Source organism: Theobroma cacao, chromosome 8, assembly GCF_000208745.1.
Source record: "Theobroma cacao cultivar B97-61/B2 chromosome 8, Criollo_cocoa_genome_V2, whole genome shotgun sequence".
Lineage (NCBI taxonomy): Eukaryota > Viridiplantae > Streptophyta > Magnoliopsida > Malvales > Malvaceae > Theobroma > Theobroma cacao.
The window spans coordinates 3,556,313-3,573,173 of NC_030857.1; the positions used below are offsets into that span (position 1 = coordinate 3,556,313).

At 36.2% G+C, this 16,861-nt stretch overlaps 3 protein-coding genes across 4 annotated transcripts; all 3 read right to left on the reverse strand.

Moving 5' to 3' along the window:
* On the reverse strand, positions 160-4,565 carry LOC108663123 (probable rhamnogalacturonate lyase B). Its single transcript, XM_018126000.1, has 15 exons — positions 4,429-4,565; positions 4,174-4,295; positions 3,996-4,055; positions 3,640-3,759; positions 3,426-3,545; positions 3,106-3,247; positions 2,809-2,982; positions 2,557-2,712; positions 2,349-2,455; positions 1,949-2,039; positions 1,586-1,727; positions 1,339-1,495; positions 931-1,047; positions 614-740; positions 160-485 (listed from the first exon to the last, which is right to left on the reverse strand). The coding sequence occupies exons 1-15, from the start codon at positions 4,468-4,470 to the stop codon at positions 216-218; spliced, it is 1,947 nt and encodes a 648-aa protein (XP_017981489.1). The 5' UTR covers positions 4,471-4,565; the 3' UTR covers positions 160-215.
* On the reverse strand, positions 5,267-11,149 carry LOC18591841 (probable rhamnogalacturonate lyase B). Its single transcript, XM_018125998.1, has 16 exons — positions 10,859-11,149; positions 10,406-10,485; positions 10,125-10,246; positions 9,728-9,778; positions 9,081-9,200; positions 8,882-9,001; positions 8,261-8,402; positions 7,826-7,996; positions 7,566-7,721; positions 7,358-7,464; positions 6,857-6,947; positions 6,531-6,672; positions 6,302-6,458; positions 5,925-6,041; positions 5,717-5,843; positions 5,267-5,612 (listed from the first exon to the last, which is right to left on the reverse strand). The coding sequence occupies exons 1-16, from the start codon at positions 10,938-10,940 to the stop codon at positions 5,370-5,372; spliced, it is 2,028 nt and encodes a 675-aa protein (XP_017981487.1). The 5' UTR covers positions 10,941-11,149; the 3' UTR covers positions 5,267-5,369.
* Positions 11,797-15,432, reverse strand: LOC18591842 (XIAP-associated factor 1). Of its 2 annotated transcripts, none has more exons than XM_007018232.2 (6): positions 15,245-15,432; positions 15,079-15,139; positions 14,047-14,182; positions 13,105-13,242; positions 12,894-13,012; positions 11,797-12,139 (listed from the first exon to the last, which is right to left on the reverse strand). In XM_007018232.2, exons 2-6 carry the CDS (start codon positions 15,120-15,122, stop codon positions 11,980-11,982), a joined length of 597 nt encoding a protein of 198 aa, XP_007018294.1. In that variant the 5' UTR covers positions 15,123-15,139; positions 15,245-15,432; the 3' UTR covers positions 11,797-11,979. The 2 variants fall into 2 exon arrangements, with proteins under 2 accessions (XP_007018294.1, XP_007018295.1); XM_007018233.2 differs by having other exon boundaries at positions 15,254-15,430.

Here is a 16,861-nt window from a genome sequence, read left to right on the forward strand (position 1 = left end):
GTTATAGCTTAACATGGGCATGGCTAGGCTCTTGTTAGCAACCTCTTAAATTTGGCAATGCAGTTCATTTCATGGCCTTCTTTCTTTTGGTAAGGGATTGATTTTTCAGAATTTTTCAAAAATGGACAATCTATTAAACAAAAATGTATTACTTTAATACAGCTTTGATCAAGACAAATCACAAACGTTCAACGATTATGATCCAATTCCATCTCCTATGACAATGCACTCATATGTTCTTTCTTGGAACTTGAAGTTGGGGGGCCTTCTAATCGTATGTAATCATACATAATCCCTTGAAACGGGCCGCTGCTTCGTGGCTGTGTCAGGAAGATAGTGTTATCACCTTGTACAAGCAGTTTTCCAGGTATATCTACATTGTACAGCCAGTAGAGTCCATGAATTCCATGCCTTGCAATTGAGTTGTCCCTCCCGAATAGTCCACTTGAAAATAAAGGATTTCCTTTTGGATCATTAATTCGAATCTGTAGATCAAAAAATTCATTTTGTACTAGGGTGAATTTGCATGCTGAATAGGTTGCAGTTTGACAGTAAGAATCTCTTTCCATGGTATTCTTATCAAGTTGAAAATTTGAATAATGTAGTTATATACCTGCAATTCGGATAAAGTTGCAGATGCAATCGCCAAGCGTAATTTATAGGAATTACTCTGATCCACATTGTCAAGTTTGAATTTAATTTGCCATGTTGTTCCTTGATACTTGTTATTATCAGTCTTCCTGTAGTGCAAGAGACATGGTTTAGCTAAGATATGAAAAGTTGACCCCTAACAGAAGAATGGAACTCCTGTATCAGCCAAAACCCCAAAAGGTTGCTAAATTGGAAGGGAAGAAATCAAAATGAAACGTAAATGTTCAAAATGAAGATGATAAACGAAGTTGCCATGGAATGATAATGAAAGGTTATTACCTGGTTACTTGGGCAAAGAACCAATCTTTTTTATAGTCACTACTGCCAACTGTGTAAACTAGATCTCCAACAGGATACAGTTCTGCATATCTTTCCCATAGTCCATACTGTCTAAACCTGCCAACGGAAGGGTACATATGCTCAATTTATATTGAATTTCACCACATTATAGCAAAGCATTTGCAAATTGCAGAGGACCTTCTTACATGGAGCTGCTACAAATGTTTGTACGCAAAATTGAAAAGACAACCGTGGAAAATGATCATAGGGATATTATTTCAGGACTATCATAAATAAATATCAGAATTTCTAAATTATTTTTGGAATGGCATTCGGAAATGCAAAGAATGCCCAAGATAACATTATTAGAAACCATATCACCAGTTGGGACAAAGAATGAAGACTAACCGATCCGGATGGTTAACATAAAGTTTGTTGATGTACTTAGGATTAGGATCTGGGACATAAAATTCTGCAGCAGAACGATCAGGGATGCCTATTTCCCACAATGTAGGTCCATTTCTCGGAGGTTCATAAATGAGATCACCCACCTCAATATAACTACCTGTATCACATTATACTGACATTAAAACACTTACAAATACCTGCGAAAATTATAGAGCTTGAACAATTTGCTAAAATTCGAAGAATGTACCTGGAGTTATTGTGATAGCAACATCAGATCGATAATCTCCAATAAAACCAGGAACCCATGCGTAAAGGTTATAATCAGCAGTTCGTATGTCATTGATCAAAAAATAGCCATTCACGTCTGTTTGGGTCCAAAATTGGTAGTCCTATTCGGGAAAATAGCAGGCGCATTATCATGTGTAAGTGTTTGCTTGAAACCAATTTTACATCTATGAAATGTTGTCCCCGCCATTGCTTCTCGTGTTTCCATCATATCCTACATACTATATGCTATAAACGGGTGGCATGAACTTTATATAGAGTACGAGATAGGCTTAATTCGTTACATGGGCAAATGGTAGTCTAATGGAGGGGTTAACAAAATCACCTTGCATTCTCTTTGCCATGACCCAGCAGTCCCTGGTGGAGCCAATCCTATGTAAGCTCCATTTGCTGGTATGTTGTCATCACTAACGTACCTAGACAATATAATCCCAAAAAACTGAGAACATGATCCAATCAATTGGCTGTGTTTGCTATGCTACATAAGATTAAGAGAAATTAATTAACAATTTTCTTCCTTTCACTATTTTCATTTTACCATCTGACAGCCCCACAGGAAACAAGAAGAATGGTGAACAACCATTATGATGTTGTCAACTCTTATTCATTTTTAAAGAAAAAGGATTTTAGCTTAACTTTCCGAAATCAACTTAAATAGATTTAGTTGACTAAAACAAGAAAATGCCAGAGGACTAAAGAGTGCAGCAAAAAGTCTGCATATCTACCTGTCATGCACAAGAAGTCTGCCGCTAACACTACCCCGTTGGTCCGATTTAGGAAAATCCTCGGAAGCTGGGAAAGTGTAAGGCCAGCTCTGGAATTCAGTAATCATCTGAAAGCCATTAAGTTATTGATCATCAGATATAGGCATTCTAATTGTAAAGTTTATTGTCCAAATGACTGCAGCCTTTCCTGCCAAACCCCAGATTAAACCTGTTCTTTAGCATCCTCCCAAAGCGAAAGCGGATCATCTCCTTCCATTGCACAGTTGAGATAGATAAAAACAGGGCCAAAGACTTTCTTCCAGGCCTCGCCGGCACTGAATTTCGGCACCAGGTCTTCTCCAGAATAATGAGCACTGAGAAACACCTGGTCATACCATTTTCATCATGATTAAATTGCAGCCATCATTATTCATATAAAAAAATTTCTATATTCCTATCGAAGTCACCGCCAGGGTCTTACAGCAAGGGTTGTGGGGCCCACATGAGAGGTTAAGTTCTGTTTGACGGGTCCACCGGAGCGGAACTCGTTGCTGGGCGTGATCATCCAGAATCCCACTGCTGGTGGGTCAGTGCGTATCCAGCCGTGAACTTGGCTGTCTTTGTTATCACATGAATATTGGTACTTGTCATCGACCTGATAAGTCACATTGGAGGATTTCTTTTAGCCAAATTTTCATTCATTCCTAGATGATTGCTTTGTTTAGCAAATTAAGGAGAGAACGATATCTTTAATTATTTATGCACTGAAAATGGTCACCTCTCCTTTCAACTCGTGCTCCACGGGGTCAACCAGGAGGACTGCTTCTGGGTAAGCCAGGGCTTGACCTCTTCCTGGCAACCGGTCATCAGGCAGAGGCATGTATCTTTGCCTATTGTCTGCCATAGCCATGTAGTGAAACCTGTCCACCCAAGAAACTCTGCTGTTAGCTGTCTTAAGTTTTCTTTCCCGTAAGGTGGAAATTTCTTGTGTAAGGACTGAGGAACTCACAGGGTGTATAATTATAGTTCAATCTATTTATGTTTGCTACTCCTCACTAAATTGAAAGAAAAAAAGTAGGGATAAGTTTATTATTGTACTTGTCTTTTCTCAGCTTGAATGCGATTCTGGTTTCAGCGAGGTTAAAACCAGGCCAATCTTTCAAGTGCTCATAAATGGCATAAGAGTAGAAGCCTGAGCAACCACGCAGCACAATGAACCTGGTAAAGTATGAACATAGTTTTTATATAACCTTCATAATAATAATAACTCTATGAGACAATATTGCAGGTTAAAGGGTTGAGCAGTAAGGACCTTTTGTCTATATTTAGAGGAACAACCTTGCCCTCTTGGGAGGAATCCCACGTTCTTGTGAAGGAAACCTCAACTTGATCCACATTTTCCACTATAACCTTAAAAATTGTTCCCTTAATCCTGCACAGATATTAACATGATTTTAACAATTAGCTTTTATATGAAATCAAATTGACTTGATAAAACCATAATTGAAGATGTTCCCGAATCTGCAACTAAAATAAAGTTATGTTTTTGAATGAAAACTAGACAAGCCGTAAAAGAAAAAACTAACTTCAGTGAAGGTTTAACTTCAAACTGGATTGACAGGTAAAAAAAAAATTTACGCATAAACTAAAACTAAAAATGAATCTTACACGTCAAATAAGCCAGCAGTTCCAGCAGTACCCGGTGAGCTCCACACAAGGTCCCAGTACCTGAATGTTACATTGGAAAATATAGGCACCATGATTTTAAGTCACTGCCAGAATCGATACCAAAGTGAAGAACAGAAAGTAAATGAAGATGGAATCCCCCGGCAAAGGAGACATATACCCTCTATTCGATTCTTCATTTAGAACTTCCAGCAAGTTGTCAATGTCATTATATCGAATGCCGGTCACAATTCCATCAGGGTTCGATAATGTGAGTTGGAGTACGCCATTATCTATCATCACCTGCAAAAATATTGCATGAATATGAAGTTACTTAAATAGTATCTCGAGAGGGAAACTTTATCTCCTTCATGTTATGCTCTTCTTTCTGCAAAGAAGAAACTAGAAAAATATTGGAAGAAAAGAAAAGAAATACATGAGTATCCTGAATATGGAGTTGAACCCCAATAGGCGACATGGTTTTTGAAGACCTAACGTTTTTGTTTGCAGGCAAGTTTTTGTCAGAGGTCCATGAAGATTTTGAGAATCCTCGGCAATCTTGCGCAGACAAGTTAGGAGTTCAAAATGGTTTATAAGTATGTTTTCAGCTTAGTTTCCTTGAACTGGAGATAAAGCATCCTTTTGTCAATTCTTTTGTCTTCAACAATCTCTTAACTTGGTCGCCAACGCAGTTTGGTGCCATATGGAGGGGAAGCGTGCAAAAGCCGCTATGTGGAGCAGCCAATTACAACATGCATCGCAACATCATAAATATGACGTGTGATTGACTTTTGGATGTGTAGTGCTAAGTATTATAATAATAAAAAAAACTTATCTTAAGATTAGGTCACGGAAAGAACATTGCTCTTGAAAATTAGAACTGATTTTCACCCACTCTGAATAATATTTCGAGGATACTATTCCAATAACAATATCTTTTTGTAACATTTTTATTTTTAAAAAAAAGGTGTATGATCTCTGTTTTACATGACCCAGCCCTCCATGGTGGGTCGTGCTTGGTAGGCCTCACAGGATTTGGTGTACGGGCCTATTTATAGCCCATACAAGAGTTGATTGGGCTGATTAGAAGGCTACCAGCCTGTTTCAATTCGGCTTGTATTTTTGCCAGGCTTCTTTAAATGGAGAGACAAGTGACCGCTAAAGTACGTGACGAGTGGACATGCCCAATGCCAGTTGGGATCTGATATTCTGTGTCAAACATTCAATTTACTTTCTTAATGATAAAATATTTAATTTACTTTACTAATTTAAACTGATTTCAATTATTTAATTTACTTGGTATAGCCCATTGAAATTCAAAATACACCTTCATGTTAGGGTGTCCTTAAAAGTACATAGTTATACCTATCAGTGCAGTTAACATGATGTTGGGGGACCTTCTAAACGAATGTAGTCATACATGAATCCTTGGAAAGGGCCATTGCATCTTGGTTGTTTCAAGAAGATGGTGTTATCCCCTTTAACAAGCCGAGTACCTGGTATGTCCACATTGTACAGCATGTAGATCCCATGAATTCCATGTCTTGCTATTGCATTGTCCCTCCCTATCAGTCCAGTTGTAAATAACGGACGATTTGTATTTGGATCGTTAACCCGAACCTAGAGGGGCAGGAAAAATTTTAAGGCTTCTTGGTATAGTTTGAAATAAATGAAGAAAGATTTTCAAAGGCCTGCCTAATCAACCATGCAGTGTAGTTCTTTACCTGCAATTCAGCTAGAGTAGCAGATGCAAGTGCCACTCGCAATTTGTAGGTACCACTCTGATCCACATTATCGAGTTTGAACTTGATTTGCCATGTAGTTCCTTGATATGAATTATCACTCGTCTTCCTGAAATCCTTGATCATTATTCTCAACTAATATTGAGAAAATGACAGATGATCAAACAAAAACCAATGTTAAAAGCTGTACCTGACAACCTGCGCAAAGAACCAATCTTTCCTATAGTCACTAGCACCAATTGTGTAAACCAAGTCTCCATCAGGATATAATTCTGCATATCTCTCCCACAACCCGTACTGCCTAAACCTGCAAGTCGAGGAAAATGGCAACTAAGAACAGATTGAGGAAGGAATTTGCATGGGTATGAAATTCTTGGACGTTCACATCAAATAAGTAAACTGGAGGAGGGGATCTCCACAAGAGAAGGCTCCATGCAGGAGGATTTTCTTTCCAAATCTAGTGCCATCATAAAATGCTATATGGTCATATGAAAAAATTTCTTAGGAAACTAATAGAACTAAAGTTTTCACTTCCTTGAACGGATAAAGTAAAAGAAGGCAGCTAACCTGTCAGGATGGTTAACAAAAAGTCTATTGATATACTTTGGATCAGGATCTGGAACATGAAACTCTGCAGCAGAGCGATCAGGGATGCCTATTTCCCACAATGTTGGTCCATCTCTTGGAGGTTCATATATGATATCACCCATTTCAATGTTACAACCTGTACTACATATTGCATATCATAATTGTGATGCTAGTCAATTAATGAGTACACCAAAGTGTGAACAATTACCTGAGCTTATGGTAATGACAACTTCATTCCGATAATCTCCAATAAACCCAGGGACCCATGCATAAAGATTATAATCACCAGGGCGTATATTTCTAATGGAGAAAAAGCCATTCTGATCTGCCTTGGTCCAGAATTGGTAGTTCTAAGCAGAAGTTCAATAGCAAAATCAATTTCTTTAAGAGTGTAATTGATTGTTTTTGCTAGCATTGTCAAGAAAAATTACAAGCATGAAGCTTACATGTCAATAGAAAAGAATTAAAGGACCAAAGGTGTGAGCATGCTTGTTGCATGCTCCATGGAATTATCATGAATTCAAGCAATCTTACCTTGCTTTCCATTTGCCATGATCCTGCGTTTCCTCGAGGGGCCAAGCCAACGTATGCCCCACTTGCTGTTAGATAGTCATTGCTGATATATCTATACAAGTAATTACTAGAAACTGAATGACATTTACATAATAGTGAAACAAAAGATAAAAAGTAGAACAGGAACTAATATTACATCTTGATCAACCATCCACAAACATGAAGATAAAGTAAAAGTGAAATGCAGTAATAGGATGCAAATACAATTTTTATTGATTCTTCTTGTATTAAATTACATCTCTTCAATTCTTGCATGGCAACCAATAGTATTATTTTAGTTATAGTTGATATTATAATTACTGCTATGAATAAGCTATTCTCTTTTCTGACAAGTGACTGCTACGAGTAGTGATATAATTTTCCTAATAGTGCTTCTATTCAAAGTTTGTCTGACTAAAACATGTCTCCCACTTGTGAAGTTACTAAGTTGTGAACGATGTATTATTCATCTTGCATGCCTACCTGTCTTGGACTAAAAGTCTACCATTAACATTGCCCCGTTGTTCTGTATTTAGAAAATCCTCTGAAGCAGGGAAACTATATGGCCAGCTTTGAACTTCAACCATCATCTGCAGATCACTTATACAATTATTTTCTCCACAGAATGTCACTACAAATAATTTTGTCCGATTCAAAGAAAATCGTGTGGATGGAGTTTCCTATATCAAACCTTGATTTTAGCATCCTCCCACAGCCAAAGTGGGTCATATCCGTGAGCTGCAGAATTAAGATAGATGAAAACAGGGCCAAAAACTTTCTTCCATGGTTCACCAGCTTCAAATCGTGGAACCATGTATTTCCCAGCATAATGTGCACTAAGAAACATCTGCAGATACCATGTGGGTTGAGAGTTAATTTAAGTTCATGATCATAGTAGTGAATACCAGATTATCGAAAAAACCACAAGGTGGTCAAAGATCAGGCACTTACAGCCAGAGTGGTGGGTCCTACATGTGAGGTTAAATTCTGTTTAAGGGGTCCACCAGATCTGAACTCATCACTAGGTGTGATTTGCCAGAACCCCACAGGTGGGTCAAAGCAGATCCAACCATGGACCCGAAGATCTTTGTTCTCACATGAATACTGGTACTTGTCATCCACCTGCAAGTCAAGAAGTCATAGTAGAACAATATGCATTCCTAAGTCCATACCATATGGAAAAAGCATCCCTAGAACTTAACCGAGCTAGGGTTAGAAATTTTGATTTAATGAAGACAAACGACATTTATGCTTTGCCACATTGGCTTGAGCAAAGTTTGGAATCTACTCACAATCTAATTACAAAGTGCTTACTGTTGACGATGGAGAAAAATAAAATGGCCTAGAGAAAGCACATAAGGAGGAGAATGGGCATGCAAGAAGTACCTCTCCTGTTAGCCTCTGATCCATGGGATTGACAAAAAGAACTGCTTCCGGATAAGCCAAAGGTTGGCATCTTCCAGTTGATCGGTCATCAGGGAAGGGCATGTATCTTTGCCTGTTATCTGCTATGGCCATGTATTGAAACCTATGACAAATTCAACAGTCCACAAAATCAACCAATTTTTTACTTACTAAAAATTATTTCACTTGAAACCATACATAGGTGGCTAAAGAGCTCTACTTATGTTTAAACGAACTTGATGTCCCATACTGCTGTTCAATCCATTTCATAACCTATCTAGAATTAGTGAATTGCATCACTAGCCCTAAACAATGACTGGAAGCTACCTTTAACATGCTGTAACACATAATTCTTAAAACAAAAAACTATAGTTGAGTCAATCAATTGATACAAAATAAATTCACAAAAACTAAGTTGTCTGTTACTTAATCATAACCCTGGATTGACAGAGAAAAAAAATGATATTTTCTTATAATTGCATTTCTGGACAAATAAAAATGTTTTCAAATTTTCACTTGACATTGTTGGTTTCTTAAAGAAATCCATTACTGAGCTATAAGCAGCCTATCTGTTAAAGGAAGAACATGTTATGAATTTATTACTTCTCTTTTCTGAGCTTGAAAGTAATTCTGGTTTCTCCAAGCTCAAAACCAGGCCATTCCTTGAAATGCTCATAAATGGCATAGGAGTAGAAGCCTGATGAACCACGAAGCATTATAAACCTGGAGAAAGATAGTCATGATTAATAATTCAGTAGCTGAAAATCTTGATAACAAACCTATGTATGGTTTAAGCAAGGACCTTTTATCAATATTTAGGGGAATGTACTTGCCCTCGAGAGAGGGATCCCAAGCTCTTGTGAACGAGAGCTCAACTTGTTCCTCATTTTCCACTATGACACTAAAACTCGTCCCTTGAATTCTGTGCAGCAATAATACTTTAGTCTAACCACAATAGTAATTATTTTATGGTTAAGAAATCAAATATAATCATAATCAGAACCATTTTTATCTAATCCTGTAGAAATATCAAAGTAAAAAAAGAGGAAAAAATTGATAGCAAACTTGTAAGCAAAGAAGAAATAGTTGTTTGAAAGGAAAACAATAATGACAAAACTTTTGAGATATAGAAGGAATCTAGTATGCAGACCATGTTGACAGCATGAACTAGCTTAAATAGGCAAACCTCTTATTTCTATTTTAAAATTTCTTAGATCAAAAAATGCAAGATCAACCAAGTTTCTCTATTCAATACATCAAAACCTTGTTGCAATGTAGCTTCCTACCCATCTTGTTTTAAAAAATAAAAAATTTAGGAAACCGATTTGGCCACTCCAAGTAGAGAGCACAAGAAAGAGATTTTTAGAATTAAAATCTGGCCTAATGAAGTTAAGTTGAAGTGTTATCCGGTGGTTCTCATATATGCAGAGCAGAGGACAATGGGCATACACATCAAATATTCCCTTCCCTCCTATTTCATTCCAGTGCAGGTCCCAGTACCTACAATCAGGAAAAATCAGTCAAATGCTCTGGTTTTGCTGTATATGATAACTCAGAAAAATATGTAAGAAACACTTCTAAACAAGGGACTGTAAGAAAATTTGCCTGTATTGTAACACTTTTTCTATGGCACCTACAAATGCTCCTTCCTCTAAGCTACATAGTCTTAATTAGCGTCTTGATTTCATTAAACTAATTCTATGTTTTGAAATGCCTATTAGCTAACCCTTTTTATTGCCATGCACTTAATTAGTTCCAAATCTACAGATCCTTAACTATCACCATGGGCAGAACCAACTAGAAAAGAAAATATAATTTTGCAGCAGATTTATGCAATACTACATACCCTCTATTAGTTTCCTTGTTTCGAACCTCAAGCAAATTGTCTATGCCATTATACCGTATACCAGTAACAATGCCCCCAGGCTTTGATAATGTGACTTGACATATGCCATTATCCATCACCACCTGCAAACATTTTGAATATTGGCAAAAAGTATACTCACAATCAAACCAAACCCTGTCAACTGCTAATCTCCATAAGACTCCGTTCAACTCATATATTCATGCATATCAAATTCTAACAATTTCTGGGAATCCAAAGAAAATCAGACGAGAGTGACTTACATAACGGTCTTGAATATGCAATCGGACCCCTTGAGGTGGCATGGGAGCACAAGCTGTATCCTGATTCATGTTCAATATATCTGAAAATTCATAAGAAACTCTTTCATAAAAAGTGTTACAATTTATCAAAATTGAGAAATAAATCAATAAAAAAAGATGCAAAATGTTTGAGGCTTTGGGTTAGAGAGACAAAGCAATCTCTGCATAACGTAGGATATTGCATTAAGATAATGAAAAATGTCTGAAAGAAATTGTAAATTTCGAATATAGGATCTTGATCATAAGTTGGTTTTACTGTTTCCACGCCAAGACTTTACTATTGCCACTCCCTTCATTGAAGACGTCTTCAATCAAATCCTTATCATTTCATTTCAACGAGAAATTTCCAAAATAAATAAAAATCTCCAGAGTCACTATACAATTGAAAGCAACAATTTTAAAATTTTGAATTACCTTGCCTTTCATTTCTGTTACGTTTGTTACAGCCGCCACAGCCACTGAAAAAATCTATGATCCTCTGCAGTGTGCTTGTCATGTACGATCAGTCTGTCAGCGAATCAGGCTGCTGTAAGTTCATCGCACGGGAGAGAAACGGCGGTGATGGCAATGATCGGGTGATCGGAGATGCTTTCGGTGTAGATGCGACCGTAAGCGATCAGAGAACTACCGTTTGTTATGGTGGTTGATGTTCGGCGACAGTTACAGTGGCGGGAAAGTTTTTAACCGTCGAGGAGAGCGTTTCTGATTATATTATAAATAATAATTATTATTATACTAAAAAAACATGCTTTTCTTCATTTTTAACATGGTTTCAGTGATCAAAGCCGTTGCCACTTGTGATAATGACAAAGGGGGAATGAGAAAAGAAATTCTTTTTTATTTTCTTAAAACGTATAATTATAAAAATATATATAAATTAAAATCTGAACCTCATTAAATGTAAGCATAATTATGGAATCATAATTTAGCAACAAAAAAATTAAAAAAGAAGTACTAATTATTTGCTCATTGTTTGGAATTTAAAGTCTTAATGTCCCGATATCATAGTAACAAAATTGATTCCATTTAAACCGGTGTTATAGTTGCTCATTTTTTATCGCTCATCTCAAAGAAAAATCATCAGAAAAAAGGCAAGCTGTTGGCGTTTGGCTCTGAACTACTACCCGGTCAGATGATTTAGTCAATCTCAGAGAACTTCCTGCGTTAGAATTGGGGCAGATTATGTTTAGGATGATGCCAACTAGCGCACAATGCTCACCAAGTCCGCAATATGACATTCATAGTACATAGCTGACACATTATTGTGATAAAAATTGGTTTTCATAATATTTTTGGTACATTTAGCATTATTAGTATTACTGTTATAATTTGGAGTTGCAAAAAGGCAGTCGTTTCATGTATAAAAATTTTTATAAACCAAGAAGCAAATATACTGTCAGTATATTATGATCACAATCTGAATGAGTTTGATACAGCAACAATTAATATAAGCTCTAGGATAATTTGAGGTACAGAAATGGAATATTTAGCTCTCAAGCTGATTTACATAAGCACAGTGTGTATCCTCTACTCTGCTAATGCACCTGACTGGTCTCTGTCTTCTTCTGGAAAAAAAGTGATCCTAATAGAACAGCAATGCCTGTTATTGCAATGGTGAAGAGAAGTCTTCTCCGTGAATATTCAGGTGGCTGCCTTCTCTGAGCACCTTGCTCCCTTTCAGCAGCCCTCACATCCCTAAAATGAGGTCCCAAATCCATTAATTAAACCCATGATAATTGGTGTAAAATATTTCTCGTAAGGCAAGGCAGGAAACAAAAATCCAATCTGACACAATTTTCAGATAACAAAGACTTAAGTACATGAGGTGTGTTAAAACATTGTTTCCATAAATCTTAGGTGCAAAACAAACTCAAGTTCTTGGGCTTGATCTGATGGTCTTTGCCAGAATAGAGTCAAGTCCCATTCATATCCAGGTGACACAAAGACAAGTTAAATTATGCACTATTTTCTGGCTTACTTAGGGGGTGTGGTTCTTTCCATTGATGAAAGGGAGGGGAAAAAGGACAATGATCATGGCTTACGCAACCATTAATTACACAGCTAAAACCATCTTTTTCAATAAAAAAATCACAAGCTAAGTAAATGCTTTAACCAGCTATCTTTGTACAGAATGCAGAATCAAACCCAATTACCCAAAGAACTAGCTCTTCACATGATATATTCAACAGAAAGCAATGAATACTTTGCAGTAACTACAAGTTCACAATTTGCAGACTGAAATTTGCAATGAGTACAAAATGCCAACCTAAACCATGCAAGTTACCAACTTTTGCCAGCTAGATACTACGAAGACAAAAATATAAATTCTTAACGTAGGCCATCTATAACAAGCTTAAAAATTGAAAAATAATTTGTGGAAAAGTTATAACTGATCAATACATCCACACAAAACATTCCAATGGTAAGTTATAGCATAAGTTATATGTACCTGGAAGATCCCACATTTTCTGCAACACCACTACACCTACTTTCATGGTTATATCTTTCTCTCAGTCTAATGTATCTGTTACACAGATGACACAGCTCTGTCCGGTTCCCACAGACTTCCTAAAATCACAAAGCAACAGTAATATAGTAACAATTTCACCTAACACACACCATCCGAATCCTTATATTGAAAAATGATACAAAATTAGTACCTGATGCTCAGCCAGATCAATAGCAGGCAATGGAAACTCGCAGAACTCACAAGTAACAATCCTCTGGGGGCAATTTTCACCTTTATGGATAGCTAGAATTTCACGTTCCATTGTCTCACTGCACAGCGAACAGGCCACCTGCTTGCATACATATTGGGTCAATAGCATCACAAATGCTAATACATGCATTATGTTAGATTTTATAGTAGAAATGCACTTGCACATTACATAGAGACATACACATGCACAGTGGAATCAACCCACAATAACCTTGGCTAACCAAAATCATGGTAGACAACACCTACCCGTTATTATTCATCATTAAAGGACTAACTGGAGTCTTTATATTCTCTTCTGTTTCTTTAAATAATATTTCAAACCTTCAGAAAAATGAACATTTACACTAACTTTCAGGAGGTTGATAATTTGTTTCAACCTTATAACTATAATCTGAGAAAATAGTCTTCCCTTCTAGACAAATTGAGAAATCCAAACCAAAAAGAAAAGACTTGAGTTCAAATGGAGGAAGAAAGGAGGAAGGCCGGGTTATCAACTCAAATATCCATCAATCTAAACAGGCTTTATCAATTTGCTTTGGAAGAAAAACCACATATCCTAGGCCAATAAGATAGTTGGGATGGCAACATGAAGAATATGTCAGACACATTGACAACTTAGTTATCCCTTCCCCACCCCTTCTTCCCAAAAAATTTATTTTAAAGAAAATATCAACCTAAGAAAAATTCCAACATTTTGGCAAGATTTGAATGCCATAACCTATTGCTATTCATTAAGCTAAACACAAAGATCACACAATTTTACTGCTTCCAGCTCCCGTAGCATCAGAAAGCTATCATAATGATGGGAAAAGCCGAGAAAGGAAACAAGAAAGATAAGAATTGATTCATTTGAAAAGAATCAGAAAGGCCTAAACTCACATACCGGAGCATGGGTGTTTAAGAAATGTTCCTGAGCATGCTTTTTTGGAACCATATCACCACAAACTTTACATTTTTCTAGATTCCGGACGCAATGGGCATAATGCAAATCAATATTTGAAGAAGGTATGGGCCTGTCACTGAAACATTTGAAAGGAGAAAGTACTTGTTAAAATTTCTTGGGCAATGGGATTTCCAAAACTGTTACATATTTGAGTACACCTCCATCCTCATAAAAAATTATTAATAAAGGACATCATTGCAACATTAAAACTTAATTAGCAACCACTTCAAAACTAAGGAATACATCAACACAAGATTCAAAGACTGATAATGTACTTCTATCTTGCATAAAAACAAGGCAAAGATATGAACCCGGGTAATCTGTGATTTACAACTCATTTTCACCCTCCCAACTATGTACAGAAAACATAAAAGCACACTTCAAGATCCCTTATAATTGGATTACAAAGTCATTGTTAAAGAAAAACAAGCACAACCAAGAAAGAACCTCCATAAAAACTACCAACAACTGTATTGAAATGTTCAAAATGCCCAATGGTCAAAGCCAAATTTTCATACTTCAATAGATTTTCAGCTATTGATATAGACAAACGCCTTGATCACATGAACTCAATGCAACCATAAACACATCGAACAAACATAAATTTAGGTCCTAAACGACATTGAAAAAGGAAAGTCAACTAAACTCACTTCCTTTCCAACTAGATTCGGTCAACTTAAATTACTAATCATTTGGTTATGCATGAATTAATCTCCTACTACACGAACTCCGGACAAATCAGGCAACGAGAATTCCTCCGCAACGCAATTTTAAAAATTCAAAAGAGAAATGGGAATTTTTAAGCTCAAATAAACAAAATCTCAGATGATAAGAAAATAAACAGATAAAAGAACTGAGATCAGGAAGACAAGAAAAAAAATTACGTCGACAATTCAACGAATTGAAATTAATTCTAGAAACGATCACAAAATTATATTATTGGACGAAAGCGTTAAAATGATCACAAAATACCAGTGATTGCATATGCGCGTGGTTTCGTCCGAAGCAAGTGCCATAGCGATCCGCTCAAAATCTTTGGCCGACATAAAAAATAATAATAATAATAAATCAATGAAAAATAATTAATTGAGGAGGAAAATCGGACAAGGGAGAATTAAAATTTAGTGATGAAGATTACTAATTAAACCTGCAAGAAGCCCTGGATTTTCGTTCGAGACTCTCCTCTTTCCTTTTTCCTTTTTTCAAGATTGGTAAGAGAGGAGAAAATAAAATAAAAAATAAAATTAGAGCGAAGACTGAGAGAGTTTCGATTAATTACTTCTTTGGTTGAGCGAACAACTTTAGATGAATGACTTTGGCCTTTGGGACCACCACTGGAGTACACCATTCGGCATTTCCCCCCACGCTCCTTTCAAGGCGGTGAGTGGCACGATTTTCAAGAATTTAGGCCCTTGCCTATTAAGGTTTTTGGGCTTAAATATCATGATTGGGCCTTCAGCAGTAAACCCTTCAAAAATAACTTTGTGATAGCATGATTTCCATTGTCATAAATCTACAAAAATTATCAATTAATTTCTTTTCTTTTCTTTTCTTTTTTTAACAAATTAAAAAATTCCTGGGTTACAAGGAAAAAATTAAATAAAAATTTCAGTATATTATTGTATATACATTTATATACATAATTTATACGTATACCTATTTAGAAAAAAAGATGAAAAATCTTATAATATATTAATATATATAATATTTACTAATTAATATAAAATATTTCCTAAAGCAAATATTTCACTTTTCATATTATCTTTACTAGTAGTTCAACTTAATTTAACCACGCATTTATGCATATATACATTTGCGGGAAGTTTATGTATATAAAACCTCTAGTTCAAAACCTTGACTCTTCCAAATGGTTAATTAATAAGTACTAACTCGGTCTATTCAAAATAAAAAAAAGTACTAACTCGGTTTGGGAAGTGTCCACTATAAGGAATCTTTAGCTATAGCCTAATTGATCAGTTAGGTGGCCTTCTGTTTTTACCTAACAAATTAACAATCCTAAGCTTTTGCTTCATTGGTGAACCTGTTCAATATTTGTTGGGTTTCTTTTTGGTTATGCATTATCTAATAAAGATAACATAAATCCCCTAAGGTTGTCCAATTGAGTGCATTTATTTTTGGCCATCACGACAACGTTTTCCACACCAGGCTGCCGTGCATGGGTAGAAACCTAGACGGCTTTAGAATTAAAAAAGCCTCCAAAATTGAATAAAAATGTATAAAGAAAAATAACAACTGATGGTCTTAACGTCCTGAAGTAAGTAATGAACCTAACTCACCTCCATCTTTACCAACTATTGTGCACGAAGCCTCCAAATTTTTCTTTTCTGCTTTAGAATATATAATATTGCACCATGTTGTCGGTTAATGTAATTAATTAATAATAAGGTGTTAAAAGGGTACGTACTAATTAATTAACTTGATAAACAGGATTCAGCAATTATTATGTTAATGTATAGATGCATGTCCTCATAGGAAATCTTTTCCTTTAATCATAAATTGAACCCCTTTCTTTTACCTATGATCCAATGAGTTTCTGCTCTTTCTTGGTGCCTTGAAGACATTGGAAAGGCAAAATTAAGTTATTCTAAGTCGGGGTTTGGACCTTTCCCATTCTAGGCATAATGCAAATTAGGTTCCCCCCAACACCCCCTCTCCCCTTTTCCAAGCTTCCTATTTGAACGATGCTTGCATCTGCAGTTCGGCCGCGACACGGTGTCGATAATAATTGAGATGG